This window comes from Hyperoodon ampullatus (genome assembly GCF_949752795.1).
Source record: "Hyperoodon ampullatus genome assembly, chromosome: 1".
Classification (NCBI taxonomy): domain Eukaryota; kingdom Metazoa; phylum Chordata; class Mammalia; order Artiodactyla; family Ziphiidae; genus Hyperoodon; species Hyperoodon ampullatus.
Window position 1 is genome coordinate 206,866,693 of NC_136914.1, and position 20,953 is coordinate 206,887,645.

At 41.4% G+C, this 20,953-nt stretch overlaps 1 protein-coding gene across 4 annotated transcripts in view; it reads right to left on the minus strand.

Annotated features, from left to right (window-relative positions):
• SORCS1 (sortilin related VPS10 domain containing receptor 1) overlaps positions 1-20,953 on the minus strand; it is a gene marked incomplete at both ends in the record, with an annotated part of 574,332 nt that overhangs the window by 267,222 nt on the left and 286,157 nt on the right. For all 4 annotated transcript variants that reach the window (XM_079705434.1, XM_079705435.1, XM_079705437.1 and 1 more), the window contains one exon: positions 12,474-12,573. In XM_079705434.1, coding sequence (XP_079561560.1) covers positions 12,474-12,573 — 100 coding nt within the window. The remainder of the gene's footprint in view (positions 1-12,473; positions 12,574-20,953) is intronic.

Consider the following 20,953-nt stretch of genomic DNA (forward strand, 5'->3'; position numbering starts at 1 on the left):
AAACAATACCACGACTAAGAAGAATGCATCCCACCAGTCATACCAGGCACTGAGCCAGAATTACAGCAAGCACAGGCAGGGGTAAGAAGCAATAGATTTTAATTGGTGCCTAGGGGTAAAGGTCGGCTCTCTTGGAACAATGGGCATCTATGGTGGTAACTGACTGAGTCCTCTGTGGGAGTTTGTAAATGTCAATAATGCATTTCCAAATAGAAGCACAAAGGGCTTGGGCCCACAAAACAAAAACAGCTTTAGCCAGTGGAGAAAATATGTCAATCTGTGGGTTAAATAATACATTCATAAAGCATAAGGGGTGGGCACACACAAACACACCACATAACTTAAATTCAAAAGGAATCGGACTGCTTCCAATATCAGACAAGTGCCTTCCTGAGATCCAACGTCTTTTTCCCCAGCAGAAGTTCAGCTCTTTTCCTGGATCCCTCTGTAATTCAAACACTATAATTATTGGAGTCAAACTGGATGCGTGGTTTGGCTGCTAAAGCTACTGTCTTCCTCGTGAAATTTTACTGAAGGAGAAAGCGTCAGCGTTTATTAAGTCGTAGCTGTCCTTTCAAGAGAATTTGGGCCCCTTTTAGAAAATAGTGGGGCAAAGACGAACGACTAGTCATTGAAACACCAGAAGTGCCCACTGATCCCCCAAATCAGGAGGACCTGACGGAGCCCCCTTGACTGCTTGGACTGCTTCTCTTATGGCCATGTTTCACTCCATTCTTCTCACCTCCCCATCATCCTCAATATTCAATAATGCTGCCCTGATCTGGGTGCTCTCCTAAGTGTTCAATAAGTGGGACCATATTTTCTAAATCAACTATTAGGTTAAACAGTGTGTCAAAGGAGCATTGTAAAGGGCACTTTTAAGATGCAAAAGAGTAGGACATATAATATATATTATCAGATTACTGGGATTTCAGGAAATGAAAGGTACAGCATCTGTACCAATGTTAATCCCATGCTTATCTCTACTTGCATCCTCCCCCTTCAATCTCCCTGTCTTTGCACACAGGGCCCCCTGTTATATGAATCTCTACTGCCTAGCACTCAATAAATGTTGGTTCAACTAAATTATATATATTTTTTGTGAATGTCATGACCCTGTGTTGTACTGGTCTGCTTCATTGATCAATCTAAGCCTTCTAATGCCGTTTTCCTGACTATCCCAGACTACAGTCCTCTCCAAACTCTTAGAGTCTTTGTCATCTGTCCCATGAAATCCATCATCTTCTGTCTTGCACTATTCTTTAATTGCATCCTCACAGGGGGGATGTGAACTCCATAAGGGCAATGCAAGGTTCACACTTTTTTTTTTTAATATTCACCAATATGCTTGCAAAGAACTGGGTACAAGCCAGGGTGTTCAATAAAATATGTGTCAATTGATTTCTTAAAATTGCACCTCCAAATCTCATCAACAGTTCTGTCTGACCAACAGTTACTTAAGATAAATGCTGAATATATCTAATTTATAATAAGGTAAAATATAGTTTTATTAATTCAGTTTTAATAATGTCATCATTGCCTATTTATTCATTTTATAAAGACAGGGAAAATTTATAATAATTGAAAAAATTTATGTTACTATTATAATTCAGTTGGGTCATGGGGACTTCTATTTTGGTTTGATTAGTCAGTATAGTCAGGTATAAATGGAAATTAGCATGTTAACATAGCCACAAATAGTCAAAATAGGCACGGCTTATTTCTTTAATATTTGCAAATCAATCAATGCTTGTATGCACTGTGATCTGTGAACACTGGTTTCTCACAACACATACACTGAAAGACACTTTTCATCTGCTTTTTCCCTTCTCCTTTGACAAATATCTGCTTCTCTGTGAAGTCTTCCTTGAGTCCCCCAAAATAGTGTTCTATGTACATAGCTATTATGATACATAACTTCTCTACTGTAGTTGACTGTTTATACATTCATCTCCTCTGCCAGACTGTGTGATCCTTAAGAGCAGACAATGTCTTCTATTTCTATTCTGCTTCCTAGTTCTTAAAAAAGATCTGGCACAACACAGGCATTTAACAATTTCAGTTGAGTTGACAAATGATAGCATAAGGCATGGCCATATAATCTGAAACAGATAAAAATGATAACAATGAGACTAACATTTATCGAATACTTGCTGTTCCTCTTTGCTTGTTGTAACTCTTTTCGTAACTTCTTGATATGGACACAATCGTTATGTTTTATTTTACAGATGAGGAAACTATATCGTAGCGAGGTTAATAACAAACCAACAAATAAAACCTTGTCTAAGTGTACACACCTAGTATGTGGCTTAGCTGGAATTTAAAGCTAGGCAGACTGGCTCTAGTGTCCATCAGATTAACCATTACATGACTAATGACCCCACCAGGCAAAAATTCACAATGACCACCTTCAAATGACAAAGTGTAGCTCCACCATGACTGCAAATAGAGGCTGAGTTGGTGCATTTGCCAAGTGCAGAAACTATCGGATGTACACATAAATAGAAGAGGCCATTCCATAGAGGCATGGGGAGCAGCCACAGGAGACAGCATTAAAAGGACAGAAGTTCATTAAGCACAGGCAGCGGCAGTGATATTTGAACTTGCCACTGGGGAGCCTGGATCTAGGCCTGCCACTCCTCCACACTTGAGTCATAATTGTATTTTCCTTCCTGGCAAAACCAATTTCGGCCACAGCCATCAACATCTTTTCCCGCTTTGAAAGCACTCAGGAAGAACAGAGAGATAAAGGTAAATTGTACTCCATCTGAAAGCCTTAATAAGTTCCTGGTGAGTTAGCCAGCCCTCCTCTCTCTGAGAGATCTCAAGAGGTCCTTAATCTACTGCTGAAAATATTTATGATTTTGTTTCTTTTTCTTCAACTTTATGTCTTCACTGTGCTTTATACTAGCTTTCTCACATCACCATTTTGTTACTTCAAATGCTTTGTACTAATCTCTGCCATCATCCCTCTTAGCTTTTAACATATGTGTCTTTCCTCCTATACCTTTTTTTCTCTTATCTGTGAGAGACTGTGTACTCAGGCTGTTTTACTTTTCCCCATTCTGTATTTTTTGGATTCATCCGCATAGTCCTTTTTTCCACTACAGGTACGCTCATTTCCTGGTTGGCAGATGCTGTCAATCATGGAGATACTTAGTATTCTAGTCCCCAAACAAGCACACACAGCCCCAAGCAGGAAAAGAAGAAACTACTCTGTCCCAGGCATCAAATTGTATATCCCATACTACAGGCCTTTTTACCTATGAAGATCTAAGCCCATCTTGTACCTACAAGCTATGGTATTTTGTCCTGCAAAACTTATTTTAAGCAGTTGACTTGGAGGGTTATGGAATGAGAAACATGTTACCAGTTGGGAACCCAGTACAATGGGAGGTGGATGCCTAGAGGAACAGAGGGAAAAACCATCAAAAGAAGATTTGGTCAAGGGGAAGGTCAGGTCAGAAAAAGGAATGTTTAAATGGAAACAATTTAGCTCCTGAGGCTGAGCTATTCTCTTAATTTCTATGCAGCTATTCAGAATACCTCAGCTATTCTCCTGAAGTATTCTCTTAATTTCTCCAGGGAAGAAAAAAGTGATTTTATTAAAGATTCATCGACATCAACTCTGTTTTTCCTGACAGCACCGAGAGAAAGCTTGGGGCAGATCTGATATATTGGAGTGAAACGTTCCCACCCTAGTAAATATGGCACATTTCCTGTAGCAGCAGGCATTCATCTCCATCCATCATGAGAGAGGCACGGCTATTCACTAGAAACAAATGTTCTAGATACAGTGTGTCAAACACCAAATGATGGAAACCTCTGAGAAACCACAGGGAGTATGCTGGAAGCAAACAGACCAGAATGTTGAAAAGACCTCTGACCACTTTCCACAGCAGAGCATAACATGGAACCAACCTGAAATAATGCATCTGACCTTCATAAAAGGGTAATGGATGGGCATTTAACATTAGGTCAGCCAGAACTTCAGAGAACAAATTCTAATAAGGACAGATGATGAGACAAAAATAAGTGAATAAGGAGGTAGATAACTAAATATAAAAGATCTCCCCAAAGAAGGTTAAGCAGATAGTCTATTAGGCATATCTGAAGAATGATCAGCCTCTGATACAGGTTTCCTTTCATTTTTGAGAACTTCTGTCCACCTGGCCACAGAGGAAACCTACCTTCTGAGACCCACTCAGTGGTGTAAGAAACATGCAGTTTCCAGATCAATCTTACTTCATAATATTTCTAGACTAATTCAGGCTACCTCTACCCTGATTAATTACATTTGTTAAAAAGGAGTAACACCAAAAGACAGAGTTCTATTTTCCCCCTTGGGAAAGAAATACCACCTGAAGTCAACTAGAAGGCATTATCTAAACTTAGAAAAGGTTGATCTGTGGATATATTTATCATATCACCATTCTACCTATTTAAAATCTAGCTAGCTACCTGTATGTTATTTTTTAACATAGATGTGGCTAATAAAACTCTGAATTATAACATCAACATCATATAAACTTGATCCTTATACAGATATAACTTAGTTGTTTCTTTTTAGTTCAGCAATTCATGATTAATATTTAATGTATCAGTTGCTTATTATGTGTGATAGATACAACATCTTAAAATGAGGAATAACAAATATGTGATGTTAATTATGCAAGAAGTTTCTTTCTAACAACAATAAAACAATACTTAGTGCTACTTAAAGCTGCATGAAATACAACAGTGAATTACTAGTTAACCTGATAAGTTCTGAGAAACCAGGCACATTCTGAATCTGCCTTTCTTTTCTTTTTTAACATCAGTGTTAGAGAGGCACAGATAAGAGTCAATAAAAATCAACTGTGTACCTACTCTGTAATATACTAAAATTGAAAAGACCGTGGTTTGATTAGCTTTTTTAATCTATGAATGTTATCATAGGTGCTTTGATTTATATAAAATAGTACAAAGTACATCGCTGTTTCAAGTGTAGTTCCATGTACAGAGGGAGAATGGCTTAGATCAGTGTTTTCATTTTTGTTTTTTTACAACTGTGTTCTGTGGAGCCCAGGAGTACCAGAGGGCTCCCTGGGGCCAACTTGGGGTGATGAGGGAGTTCGTTCATGGGGACTGCTCCTGGCACTCTGCCCCTGTTTCAAACAGAGAACTTTGCACTTAGTATTCTGTAGCTTGTTTGAAACTCAGGGGCTTGGATCACTGTTGGAGCATCACCCAAAGGAAAAAAAAAATGTAGATGTGGCATGCTTTCTTGGATTTGATCTGATTTTTTTTTTTTTTTTTTTTTGTGGTACGCGGGCCTCTCACTGTTGTGGCCTCTCCCGTTGCGGAGCACAGGCTCCGGATGCGCAGGCTCAGCGGCCATGGCTCACGGGCCCAGCTGCTCCGTGGCATGTGGGATCTTCCCGGACCGGGGCACGAACCCGTGTGCCCTGCATCGGCAGGCAGACTCTCAACCACTGCACCACCAGGGAAGCCCTGATCTGATTTTTGAACACTCAAGAAAAGAACGGAACAATGCGTGATGGACAAAAACAGTACAAACACTCAGTTGTACCCAGAAAGGATCAAAGGAGATTCTCCCTCCCTTTAGCCATCATTGTCCAGGTTAAGGGCAGGCGAGTTAGCATTTGTTGCCAAAAACAGTCACTTCTACTGAAGTTTGGAAAATGCCACTTCCACTCTGTCCCTGAGTTCATGCATTGCACTTCTTTATGAATGAAACATACATGATTTTTTAAAAGATTAGAGGCAAAGGCATGATCCTGTGTACAAAGGGACAGATAAAAGAGTTAGAGTAGAATGAGCAAGTGTTGCCCGTCTGCTGAGGGAAATGTCATGCACCCCCTTTGATGTATTATACAATACACTCGTTCCCCTCAGCCTCGCCGGATAATGTCGAGTGAGTGCTATGCAGCGTCCTGGCATCTTAAATATTAATCATGCTCTTCTTGGCTAGAAAACATAAAATTATACACTATGACTTAGAAATTACTAAAACCTATAGGGATAGTTTTCTTTTCTTTTTTAACTGTCCTTGTTTATTCACTTGAAATAATTAATTTTACAATTCGAGAAAATAAATCAGCCACAGATGGTTTCACACTGTATTTTTCTTTTCAAGTTCCAGCCTAGGAGTCCAAAACCCAACCTAAGTTCAATTCAAATCCTCAGCCATGTGTTGGATATGACTGAACCCCAGGACCCTGTGCTCCGCATGTTACAGACAACAAAGTGGATCAAGGCACTTATCCCATCCAGGACCCTGCGTTCTCAAGGGGCAAGTATACAGGGTCAAAAACAACTATAATCAGAAGAGAGAAGTGCAGGAAAACAGAAGCAGATGCCTGGGAGGTCAGGGGGAGTGAGAAAATCTCATTAGGGGAATTGATTCGATTTTATGGACTAGGTGGCAGGAAGAGGTGGACCGGTGCCAGTCCGCGGCCTGTTAGGAACCAGGCCGCACAGCAGGAGGTGAGCGGCGGTCGAGCAAGCGAAGCTTCATCTGCTGCTCCCCATCGCTCCCCATCGCTCGCATTACCACCTGACCCATCCCCTGCAACCCCCCACGGCTCCGTGGAAAAACTGTCTTCCAAGAAACTGGTCCCTGGTACCAAAAAGGTTGGGGACCACTGCTTTAAAGGTCTAATGATCTTTGCTCTTTTATACACCAGTTGCATGTAGCCTCAGGCAAGACACTAGTCTCTCGGGACTCAGTTTCCATATCTGTTAAATGCAAAAGCAGAATCTTAAAACTTCCAAAATCCTTTAGGCTCTGATTCAACGATTCCATAATTTTTCCTAAGAGAAGCTGGAGGACACTATCAAGCACACCTCTTTCGGGTCCCCAAAGGTCACGTATATGATATAGACCACCCAAGCAAATGACAAGAGGAATTAAGCATGCCCAGGATATAAAGAGAAGAGGCAAGAAGTCAATAATCATACCCTTATTTAGAAAGTGCCACATACAGTACGGTAATTAAAACCTAAACATCTGGAGAAAATGCAAACAGTGTCTAATGTTGGCATGTACCAAGAGACTGGCAAGAATGGTCAATGTGGGCTTCCCTGGTGGCGCAGTGATTGAGAGTCCGCCTGCCGATACAGGGGACATGGGTTCGTGCCCTGGTCCGGGAGGATCCCACGTGCCGCGGAGCAGCTGGGCCCGTGAGCCATGGCCTCTGAGCCTGTGTGTCCGGAGCCTGTGCTCTGCAACGGGAGAGGCCACAACAGTGAGAGGCCCGCGTACCACAAAAACAACAACAACAAAAAAGAATGGTCAATGTGTTCTGAGGAACCAGGGTCCTATTTATAGGATACAAGTCTTGGAAGGCTCTCTCAGCAGGAAAGATATTAATTAAGTGGTGATAACACAGAAAGGAGAAGGAACTGGGATATGCAGGGGGGACAGGAAATATAAAGAACAAATAGTCTCTAGGTTTTTTCTTTGCTGGGAACACACTGTACAGACAGTACAAGGATATAACAACTAAATGAACTGGCTGTTCTGAGTTTAAAAAAACAAAACACTTTTTCTTCTTCTCTCCCCCCAGTGAATTCCACTTGGGATTCTGTATTCTTTAATCCTTAAAGATGTTATACAATACCGCGTGAAGGAAGCATAGCTAAGGTTGGTTGGGGGCGATAGGAAAGGTACTACGGATAGATGCACATTGAGTATAAATAAGTTTTCTTTTTTAGGCAGAAAACAATGCGAATTTAAGAGTAAGAGTAAGACTGAAATTTCAGCGTTGATTTTTTTCTCTTTGATACATTTGTATTAGCTCTCCCCATCACCATCCTACAACCCAGATATTCATTTCTGCTGCAGGTTAAGTCATCTTTTCTCATAGAATATTATATGTAGGAAGCCAATAAACTACTGCTGAAACCAACAAGACTTGGGATTTATCATGAACTGGGGGTGGGGGAGTACTTTCCCTAGGAGGCACGGTGACGAATAGGTAGCCTGCCTCTCCTCTGGCACTAGGACCCACTCATCCTTGTACTTTTTTTTGTTTGTTTGTTTGTTTGCTTTTTTTTGCTTTTTTTTGCAGTACGCGGGCCTCTCACTGTTGTGGCCTCTCCCGTTGCGGAGCACAGGCTCTGGACGCGCAGGCTCAGCGGCCATGGCTCATGGGCCCAGCCGCTCCACGGCATGTGGGATCTTCCCGGACTGGGGCACGAACCCGTGTCCCCTGCATCAGTAGGCGGACTCTCAACCACTGTGCCACCAGGGAAGCCCTCATCCTTGTACTTTTGAGCCTACCTCATATATCAGAGGCCAGGTGCTGAGTTCCTTCGAAAGAGAGGATGCTTGAGCTAGGATAATACCTGGGAGCCAGATTTCTATGTCTCTTAGTCAAGATTTCCTAGACTGATCTATGATGAGATTACAGTTTTTAGTGTAACAGACACATCCAAGGAAAGCTGCAGTAATTTACAGCAGGCTTGCAAAGAAGTAGCCAATGAATGATCATCAATTTAAACTGCAAATAAGGGCCTGTTTCGTTCTGGATGCTGATCCCAGTAATGCCCCTAACAAGCTGCCTGCAAAGCCAGGGCCTGATGCCTGCTGTTGGAGACACTGATCGAAGAAGAACTGTGCTTGTCCACATAAGCATCTAAAAATAGCCAGAAGAATGCAAAGGCAAAACAGGTTTCTGGGAATGGAAGACAGTTACTCCGATGTCAGTTTTATTCCAGTTGCTCTCACTGATGTGAAGAGGAGAGAGAAGTATCTGGTACAAAAGATGTTAACTTGTTAGACAGTACCCCAGAGACCTAAAAGAATTAATACAACCCTTTAAAGGAGCCTGCCTTTTCACTGGAGGACGCAGAAGTCCTAGGAGAATTAGAGCAAACCTGAATGCCTTTGTCCTGCATAATTAATACAGCCTGATATTTCTTTTCTTCTTCTTCTTCTTCTTCTTCTTTTTTTTATAACATAAACTCTCATTGATTGGGGGAAATATATTCACACTTTAAAATGTTGGGCAGGTACTATCTCTTTGGTTCAAGTATGTCCCTTTGTGGGGGAAAGTCCATATTTCATGGTGATAAATTCACCTCATAAGTAGAAAAACTGAACACAAATATACTGCTATGTCAACTTTATTGATTTTTGCACCATTGTAAAGACCTTCATCGTCCTCCAATATTTCTTAAATCTATCAGCATCTCAGAAAGTCACCCTGAAGGCCTTATTTATCTGTAGAGAAAAAGATCCCTTCTCCTAGGTTCACCCATAAACACTGTGATTTAAACAGCTCAGGTCTGCCTCTGCTTCTGGAAGTTAACCTGCAGAGAGAAAGCTGTTCTCAGAGTCACGGGCAATGGCTACTTCTTCTCTGGAAAAAGGATCAGCCAGGTCTTAATTTTAGCTAAATGCCCACGGCCAAATGTCTTTTTTTTTTTTTTTTTTTAATGCGGTACGTGGGCCTCTCACTGTCGCAGCCTCTCCCGTTGCGGAGCACAGGCTCCGGATGCGCAGGTTCAGCGGCCATGGCTCACGGGCCCAGCCGCTCCACGGCATGTGGGATCTTCCTGGACCGGGGCACGAACCCATGTCCCCTGCATCGGCAGGCGGACTCCCAACCACTGTGCCACCAGGGAAGCCCCAAATGTCTTTTTTGAAAGCCCTACAGGTAACTATAGATGAAATATGCAGCTTGATTGATATTGATGTATTGACATAAATAGATTCAATGGCAGGGCTCCCTTCTGTATTACGTCTAAGCTTTCCTTCTAGTCTTAGGAGCTACATCTGGACTTGAGATCTCACTCTTCAAGTCCTGCTCCTGTTAACAGTGTTGTAGTCTTCAGGTCACCACATACTCTGCTGCTACAGAAAAGCCTATGCCTATATTCAATATTTGACATCCTATTTTTTTTTTTTTTTTTTTTTTGCGGTATGCAGGCCTCTCACTGCTGTGGCCTCTCCCATTGCGGAACACAGGCTCCGGACGCGCAGGCCCAGCGGCCATGGCTCACGGGCCTAGCTGCTCCACGGCATGTGGGATCCTCCCGGACTGGGGCACGAACCTGTGTCCCCTGCATCGGCAGGCGGACTCTCAACCACTGCGCCACCAGGGAAGCCCTGACATCTTATTTTTAAAAATCATATTCCTTTCTAATGGCATTAATAAATCAGAGACTGTCACTAGATGAGAACAATTCTAAGGTATCTTCCAGCTGTAAATTCCTTTGTTTTTGCCTGTATCACTTTACAAACAGGAAAATGTAAATGACTCACCCAAAGTAACCTGCTAGGTGGAAGCAGAGTCAGAGACTTCTCAACTACAGAAAGTCATAGTGCATTTACTACTAGAATACAGGATCTTTGAGGGTAGAAAGCTGGCTTATTTCTTTTTGTATCCTATAGTGCCTACAGATTGTTGATTGCTAAATGAAATTTACTAAAAATGTGAACTAGAGGAAAAATCAATAGGGATTACAAGAATCAATTCAAAGCCAACAAACATAACTCAATCTCATTATAAAAAATAGAGGATATAAGTTCAGCTCCTCAATTTAGGACTGTATACAGCAGATCAAAGTTGTTTAGATGTAATTGTTGATGATGGACTGGTCATCGGCCACGAAGGGGAAGATAGGAGTATTCAAGGTAAATCTCTAAATTTGTGAGGTTGACATTATTGAGCTGTGCTGTCCAATACTGTGGCCATCAGCCACATGTGGCTACTTACATTCAAATTAATTAAGACGAAATGAAATGTAAAATCTGGTTCCTCAGTCACACTAGCCATACTTCAAATAATAGCGCCAAGTGGTTAGTGTCTATAGTATTGGATAGCTTAGAGGAACATTTCTATCATTGCAGAAAGTTCTACTGGACACAGCTGCTTATAGAGGATAATCACTACCATCACTTCCAATAATTATATGAAGAAGGAGAAGGAAGATGAGAAAAGGAGAAAAAAGTGAAGAGAAAACATGATTAAGCCTTAACTATTCTGTGCTAAACACCTGACGTGCCTTAGTTCATATAATTCTTACAACTTTCCCCATGAGGTAGGTACTATAATTATCCCCATTTTCAATTTGATGACACTGTGCTTGGAGAGATTAAGTAAATCACCATAGTTACATACTTGGTAATTGGCTTAGCTGGGTTTTTACTCAAGCCATCTGACTCCAGAGTCTATGCACAGTGGGAAATTATGCTGCTCCAAAATAAAAACTTGAAATGTTTACAGTCAGAAGAAACATTACACCCTACCTAGGTGGTTCTTAATCCCAGATACGTACCAGAAGCACCTGGGGAGCTTACGCGAGATACAGTTCCCTGAGGCCTAACCCAGAGCAACAGGAGCAGGGCTGAGGCTTGCGTATCTGGGGACGCCTAGTGCTCTGAATGTACAGCCAGAGTGGAGGGTGACTGTTTAGAGATGTACTAATCTACCTTCCACAGGCCAGATGACAAAATGCAGCACCTACCTACCCACGGTCACTAACAGTACCCACTGACAGATCTGAAATGAGAACCTAGGTATCAGGGCTGCCATCATAACAGAATATGGCTTAGGGCACATGAATGCAAAACCTTTTTCTGTTTCCTGATGGATACTCATATCTATTCATATAACTCTCACAATACTTAGACATTACATGTCAGAATTCAGAATCGGATAGTGCAAAGTTTTAAAACCAAACAATGAATGTAGCGCCACTCTCCTCTTGAGACAAATCGGTCTTTCTCATTTAAAAGCAAACATTTTCTTCCTAAGAAAATAACATCTTTCTCTGAAGAGTAAATAAACCCTCCTCATAAGAGTAGTATAATACAGTGGAAACGGTATGACTGCCAAGCAAGAAACCTGAATCGTGTCCCAACTGTGCCAGTAACTCTGTGATGGGGGCAAGTCATTTCCTTTCTTTGAACCTTAGTTTTCTCATCTGTAAAATTAGCATGTGGTTTATGATGATCACCAAGGTTCCTTCCCAGCATTGCCTCCATTCTGACATTTGTGTGCAGGCTGAATAAACTTTCGAAATGAAACTTCCAACCTGCTGTAGGACAATGCATTTACTTCAATTCTAGCCAATCTATTTACTCCATGTCAAGGGAAATCAGGGGGACATCACATGAAAATCCCATCTTTTCTTTTGTTTTGTCAAGGCTCATTCTGATTCTTGTCACTGATTGGTCAGAGCTCTTAACAAGAGTCTGAACATCCACTCAACAAGACGTTCCCTGTAGCTGTCTTTAGGAAATGGTAATGATATACCTACCCCATCTCCCTCCTACATTCACAGCTGCTGATCTGAAAATTATGATGTGTCAGACATTTTACCACCTTAACATCCATCAGCTCATCTTTATATCTCTTAAAGCTTAACTGTATTGGATTTTTAGGTGGTTTAGAGAGGTTAGCCAGCCAAGACAGAAGTCACATCATGAATAAATAGCATTCTGAATATACATTTCTTACCTTACGCTTGTTGGTAGGACACACGTAGAGATAGCTTAAAATTGTTTTCAACCCAACTTTATCATTCAGCTTCTCATAGGTTGTCCCATAATCGGTTGACCTATAATTCAAAAGGAGCATTAATGAGGACAGAAGTATATACGTCATTTGTCTGCTTGTCAGTATAATGCATGTTTTACATAGTAGAATGGCCCTCCAGAGGTTTCTAAATGATTCATGTAGTACATAATGATGCTTAATTATGTACACAGTAGCATCATGTGAGTGGTTATCATTTGCATTTAAATTGAATCGGTAAAAATTAAAACTCCATCTCTCACTGCTCCTTAAGGTACGTGCATTGCATAAAGAAAGTGTTTAATTTTCAAAGATTGAGAATGAGGGTGTCCCCTGAATTAACCAAAGAAATAAAGACCTTTTACTTAGATTTGACATTTCCAAACTTCTGCTTTATCTTTGGCAAGTGGAAAAGCAGGTTCTCCTGATTTATCTACAAGCTGTGGTTTCTCTCATGAGCCACAGAATATATGGTGGGTCAGTCCCCCCAAAGGTCATTCAGTCTTTTCCTATTATTTAAGAATAAGAAAATGTCTTGATAATAAGTGAAATTTCACAATTCTAGTTGGTGGCCTTTTCCAGTGTTAAGCCACCTGAAGTTGGGAGAATATTACTTCTTGGTACTGACTCTGTCTTTTTTGGAGATTCTCTCATCTCTTCTTGATGCTGGTCAGTAACTTATTAATTCAGACTGAATAAATAGGCCTTAATCACCTCTTCTATGTAAGTCTATCACATATTTCAGAATTGTACATCTTATTAGATCAACATTGCAACCACGTACAGTAGGAAATATTATCTGTATTTGAAGAAAGTGGTTCAGAGAACTTAAGTGACCTATTCAAAGCCAGTTAGAATTTGACTCTAGGTATCGTGGCCCTAAGCCCTGTGTTGTTTACATTATACCATAGCTTTGTTTGTTTTTTGTTGTTTTTTTTTTAATTTAAAGGAAACATATAAAATCTCTTGTCAGCCATCTTTATACATATAGGAGATTCCCAATGAAAATTCATTCATTCATTCATTTACATTTGTAGAGCCTCTAAAATGGACCAGGCCCTGTGCTATGTAGCAGGATACAACACATGCCCCTACTCTCAAGAATCTAACAACTTTTTATTTAATTTAATTAATTTATTTATTTTTGGCTGCATGGGTCTTTGTTGCTGCACGTGGGCTTTCTCTAGTTGCAGCGAGCGGGGGCTACTCTTTGTTGTGGTGCGCGGGCTTCTCATTGCAGTGGCTTCTCTTGTTGCAGAGCATGCGCTCTAGGCGCACGGGCTTCAGAAGTTGTGGCTTGCGGGCTCTAGAGCGCAGGCTCAGCAGTTGTGTTGCATGGGCTTAGTTGCTCTGCGGCATGTGGGATCTTCCCAGACCACGGCTCAAACCCGTGTCCCCTGCATTGGCAGGTGGATTCTTAACCATTGTGTCACCAGGGAAGTCCCAAGAATCTAACAGCTTTGAGAGGCAGGAAAAAAGTTGCAATGTGTTATGTGTAATGAAAGAGGTAAAAATGAACAAGACTCAGAAAATAAAGTTGGTTTAATTAGAAAACCACAAAAATGTAATTATTTTAATTTATTTCTGATATTGATAGAAGTTACATATTCCCATAGACCATAAAGACTAAATAGAAGAATTTTCTGTTAACAACCTCAATACCATATATTAAGAGCCTACTCTGGACCAAGCACTGGAGACAGAAAGCTATGAAATATAAGTTCCTGGAATTAAGGAATTAAGAATTATTGTGGGGCTTCCCTGGTGGTGCAGTGGTTGGGGGTCTGCCTGCCGATGCGGGGGACGCGGGTTCATGCCCCGGTCCGGGAGGATCCCACATGCCGCGGAGCGGCTGGGCCGGTGGGCCATGGCCACTGGGCCTGCGCATCTGGAGCCTGTGCTCCGCGGCGGGGGAGGCCACGACAGTGAGAGGCCCGCGTACCGCAAAAAAAAAAAAAAAAGAATTATTGTGGCTGGGGATCCAGGGATCTCTTTACCCTAAAAATTTATATATACATACATATAATACATAAATATTATAAATGACATATTATTATAATATATAACATTATATATAAATTATAAGTAAATAAATATAAATAGTCAATACTTTATAAAATTTAGATTATACTCCAAATCACTAAAGATTGGAGTGGTATGAAAAGTTTCTTGGAAGGACTATGGACCTTGAAAATGGAAAATCGGTTGGGCTTTAGAAGAGGGATGTAGAGTTGACCCTTGAACAACAGGGGAGTTAGGGGAACCAACTAAATATTCCAGTAGTCAAAAATCAGCCTATAACTTACAGTCAGCCCTATATATATATGTGGTTTCTCCACATCTGTGGTTCTGCATCCAAGGATTCAAACAACCACAGACTGTGTAGTACTATAGTATTTACTACTGAAAAATATCCATGTATTAGTGGATGCACACAGTTCAAACCTGTGCTGTTCAAGGGTCAGCTGTAGTCAGAGCATCAAAAACTAGAAGTACCTTGTGTAATCCAAATATATAACTGGATTTCCTCAGGACCAGTCTGTGCTCTAGCCAAACTGAACAAACGCTGGCTTGATAACCAAGAATATTTGAAGAATAATCCTAAACTCTTCACAGAAGATCTTATCCATGAACCACAACAAACTTCTTTAAATTCTCCTTCCATATTTACTTTTTTCTCCTCAAACTCATCTTGATGTGAAAATCCCTCCTACTTTCTAAGAAATATCTGAGACTTCTTCCCTTACTCAGTCTAATCTTGGTGTTTGACTATTTTTTCCCACTCTTACCCTGGCCTTACTGGGTCTACTTTCTCTTCTTACTAAGACTTGCTTGTCTCCAAAGTTTCACTAGTCTTTCTCTAACTCCTTTTATTGGATAACTTTTTCTATTTAGTATTCTGAACAATACTCACAAGTTCAAGGACAAAAAACCCAGATGCAAAATCTATGGGGGGCGGTGATGGGAGGAGGATGCAATATACAAATATCTCTACATTAATAAATTTTGCCTAGTGATAGGTGGAAATCAATAGGACTATGTTGGAGATGAGAGAACGGTTCAATTTTTCTAGGGGGATAATGGAAAGGAGGCCAGAGAGGTAGGGATCAGTCTATAAAAGCATGATCATTAGTTTCTTATCATTTCTATCAACTTGATCTCTGAGCTACTCAATGAATATTTTTACATTCAAAAAACATACTACAGGGCTTCCCTGGTGGCGCAGTGGTTGAGAGTCCGCCTGCCGATGCAGGGGACACGGGTTCGTGCCCCAGTCCAGGAAGATCCCACATGCCGCAGAGCGGCTAGGCCCGTGAGCCATGGCCGCTGAGCCTGAGCATCCAGAGCCTGTGCTCCGCAACGGGAGGGGCCACAACAGTGAGAGGCCCGCGTACCACAAAAACAAACAAACAAACAAACAAAGAAACATACTACAAGGGCAAACTCCGTGTGTGTGTGTATTTAACTGAAATCCCAATGTGACAAGATGATAATGGAGTGACTATTTCAGATTTATGTTAACAACTTCTTTTTCAGATAGCTTACAACATGTTATTGGGCATTTTTCTCTTATTATAACATCACCAGTCCAGATACTTCAGGTATCTTCCATTACTTTTTGTGCCATTTTTTGCCCCTTGATTTTCCAAAGCTCAAAAAGTGAATCGAAATTTGTTAATTCTCAATTCCAGCAGAACTAAATGTTTAAACATTATGGTATTATAATAATTGATAGATAGAAAAAAATGTATTTCCACACACCCCAAATGGCATAGACTGGCAATTCTCCATGGCTGTCCCACAGAACTAGAATTAGAGTGTTGACGAGTATCATGGGTAAAACTAACAAACAGCTGGAATACACTGGTACAATGACACAGGAGTGAAAATACTCAATACTGGCAAACCAGCTGGCAAACAGTTACTGCACCAAGTTCACAGAATAGCTACTTCCACCAGCTTCACCACCATGGTCTCTTCTTGGAGGACTCCCAGATCCCTCACGGTCCCAGCAACCAAAAGATTGAGGGCTGGCACAGCAGAGGTCCCCAAGAAACTTGCTCCAGCACCTGTTCTGAATGGCCACTGCCTACTCCAGTCAGCCTGAGCCCCAGTGGAGGAGACAGTGACCTTGGAGGAGGCACTGCACCCTGGGAGACAATTCCTAGTGCCCATCTGCAAACTCCCCTTGTCACAGCTAACACATGCTTCTAGTTATGCCTGCATGGTCAAATGCGGGAAATTCAGTCTCCTAGGTATGTGGGCTCCGAAAGAGTAGGGGAAAGACAGACAGTTGAGCAGCAGGCTGGCTGCTGAGCCAGTGCACTAGCTGTTAAATATTTTAAGTATCATCTCTAGATATGGGGGAGAGGAGTGTGACCTAAGGTCAAAAAATATTAGGAAACACTTGATAAGGCAAAATTTAATGTTTCTTCACTTCAGAACTTAGAAATTTTATTATTCTTATATACATGCATACATTTTATTATTCTAATATACACTGTGAACCTCTTACATGCATATGTCATGAAGCATTTTCAAAGCATATTTGATTATAGGATCCATTCTTGAGAGATATCTAATGAGATTACTGTTCTGAACAACATACTTTGGGAAACAATATGAAGAACAACAACAAGAAAAAAAGCCAAAAAAGATTATGGATCTTGGTTTCATAAGAAAAGGAGAACAATAAAAATATTTTTAAAAAATCACATTGGCAAAAAGAAATGCCAGTTATGCTAACCACAGTGACTGCTGTTGTAAAGGCAATAAAGGGAAGTAATCTTAAAAAATATGTATCATACACAGACATATTTAAGACACAATATAAGCAGCCTTGATAAATAGCAAATGATTAAATCAAGGATTGCAGGTTCTTGCTTTTGATCCTTAATCCTTATTCTACCCTTTAAAAAACATATCTTAAATAGTGACTTTTAGAACATTTCAAAGATGTCTTTATTTAAGAATTTACTATATGCATAGAACTAAGATGAGCTTCTCTATGGGGTAGAGAAACCACATTCAAGGCATGGCACCTGCCTTCCAAGAACTTACGATCTCTTTGAAAAGACAAAGTCCCTCAGTTGAAGGGATGAATACAGGGCACGGTTAGTTTCCACAAGAAGTGGCACAAATAAAATGTGTGATTGGATTTCCTCTACTATAATTTTATAACATCAAATGAGATAATAAATAAGCACAGAATCATCTGTAAACTAAATTAATCCATAAAAAGTGCTGAGCACAATAGCTGGTATGTAATAAACAATCTACAAATGATAGCTTTTGTTGTTCATTTTATCACTCATCTTTTTTTTCTTGATTTTTCATATTCTTTGCCTAACACTTAACTAAAACCCATCACATGAACCCTCAAGGAAAATCTGAATCACTGAAAATGAGTTAGAGTTAGTTTGCTTAGAAGAAAGGACTATTTCATCAAGCTATTACCATTTTAAAATGTAACCACATTTAGCCTATCATATTTTAAAGGATATGTGCTAGTAGCTTTGTGTGGGACTTGGATCAGAAAGATAAGGGTAAGAACTGGAATTTGATAGTTAAAGATTCTACACTCTGCTTCTATAATAATTGTGCCAGGATCCCATTGCTGAAGAGACTGCTATGCTTAAGAAACCTAACAGAAAATAAAAATGAACATTTATTGGGTGCTTACACTGTGATCTAAGCTCTTCAGCTCATACAGAATCCCATGAGATGGAAACTGATAGTCACATGCTACAGACAAGGAAGGCTCAGATGTATAAGTAACCTGCTTAACTAAGGCCACAGAACTTGGAGGTACAGCCCTCATTCTGGGCTGTATCCTTAACCTCATGCTGCATTGGCTCTCTCAAAAGTTACAAGAGGAAAAGGAAATACACTTACAAAATCTAGCTTTGTATTTCTTAGTAAAAGGAATATGAACTGAAATCATTAGAAGTCCCTTGTGGTATAGGTCAAAACTTCACTTCTCTTCATACTTAGTAAAAATACAGAGGTGCTGCCAGGGAGAATCGATATTAAGAAAAGTATAACCAGGGCTTCCCCAGTGGCGCAGTGGTCCGGGAAGATCCCACATGCCACAGAGCAACTAAGCCCGTGCACCACAACTACTGAGCCTGTGCTCTAGAGCCCATGAGCCACAACTACTGAGCCCACGTGCTACAACTACTGAAGCCCATGCGCCTAGGGCCAGTGCTCTGCAGCAAGAGAAGCCACAGCAATGAGAAGCCCGCACACCGCAACGAAGAGTAGCCCCCGCTCTCCACAACTACAGAAAGCCCGTGCGCAGCAACGAAGACCCAACACAGCCAAAAATAAATAAATTTAAAAACAAAACAGAAAAGCATAACCAGAAACTCTCACAACGATGTACGAGGAAAAGAAAGTATGTCTTTGATCTGGTCCACCGTGGCTCCTGGGAAGCCTAGAAATATGGACAAAGTGAGTGGGTCAAACTGTTAATGATTTGATGATGGCTCATGAAGATTACCAAGATGTCACAGCCTAACAGCACAAGCAATGACTTGAAGTCGAACAGAACTGGACTCAGGAGCTCACTATCTGAGTAACCAAGCAGTCAGTGTACTGGTCTCCATAACAAACTCCAGACTTGCTAAAGAAAAGTCACATTTACTTTTATATCTAATAGGTTTGCAATATAATTCTGAGATGCGCATTCCTCAATCCCTCTCCTTTTCCCCTCTCCTGCCTACCCCTGCCCACTCCAGCCTTGTTATTCTCTGTATCTAAAAAGCTCTTTCCCCAGATACCCTGACAGATGGCCCCTCACTTCTTTCTGAACACCATTCGTGCTGTATGAAATAGTGACCCCTCTCACTCTCCCAGCACACTGCACCTCCTTAGCCTCTTTTATTTTCATAGTATTTACCCCCCTCTGATAGATTTTTATTTTGTTTTATTGTCTGTCATCTTCCACCAGAATGTAAGCTCCATGAGAGTAGGAAAGATGTCTGTTTTGTGCACAGCTATCTTCCTAGCTCTCAGAAGAGTCCCCCAGACACTTGTGAAACCCAATTGTTTTTGGCTGAGTGGCTGACTTCACAGATGTTTGCTCTTCTTGTGTGGCCCACTGGATTTCTATTAATGCAAAATTAAGAGGCTCACTTAGTCTGGCAGAAACCACTGCAGTCCCTGCCGTGCGCAGATACAATCAGCTGTGCAGGATGAAGTGGGACTAGGGCAGTGAGCGTGTTCTATGCTCCTCTACCTTTTCATGGAGAAACCTCTGCCTGGCGTCTCTTTCCTGACTACTCTAAGTACCATAAAGACGGCACACATCTTTGCTCATCCCCAAGTCCCTAGTCTCCAGGACGAGGCTGGCACATAACAGGCACCTTCTACATACCGAGGCTGAATGAATACATGAAGCCTGATGGACACACTCTCTGAACCAAGGATGGGCCAGGCTACTTCTTCAAAACGGCTTTAGAAAGTATCCAGATAACCTGACCCCCTCCTTCTCCACCTCCAGGCCCCAGAGAGGGGAGATAGATACTCTCTCCCAGACACCGTGCCACATTGCCAAGGTCACAAAACCAAGACTCAGGCTGTAGAGGGAAGCCTGGGAACAGGAAGCATCAAGACATCACTGAGGGCTTCCCTGGTGGCGCAGTGGTTGGGAGTCCGCCTGCCGATGCAGGGGACACGGGTTCGTGCCCCGGTCTGGGAGGATCCCACATGCCGCAGAGCGGCTGGGCCCGTGAGCCATGGCTGCTGAGCCTACGCGTCCAGAGCCTGTGCTCCGCAACGGGAGAGGCCACAACAGTGGGAGGCCCGCATACCAAAAAAAAAAAAAAAAAGAGACATCACTGAAATCAGCTCAAAGGAGATGTCCTGAAAGCAGAACAGTGTTTACCTCTAAATCAAGCGGCTGCGGCTTCTGTGTTTTGTTTCTTTCCTAAAATCATTAAGAGCAGCCGCCTCCATTGTTCCTGGTGCATTTGGAGGCATAAAAATAGCTTCCAAAGGCAAAGGTGCACTGGCTGCATTGCAGACTCCGCTCCTGCATAACTCAGGATGCATGAGGTTAAAGCAGTGAGAATAATTTAGGGTTTGGAAAATGTTTGCGAGTGAGTCGACATTTAAATAACTTCATTATCATTCATTGACAGATTTTTTTAACTTGTCAGTGCAACTGATATTTCTATTACCATGTTATAACAAACCTCTGCACATTTAAAGCACAGTCACCAGATTCCATTAGTCTACCCATTGTCAAGAAAATATCTCCCAATCCATTTTTCATAATACCTCGAGAATAGGCAGTCTACATCAAATGATGACGTGGGGCTGAAGGAAACTGTCTCCTGCTTTCTAAGGATTCTGCCCTGAAATACGTTTGCTTGTCAGCCTAAACATATAATTTAAATGTGCTGCTGAGACATTATGGT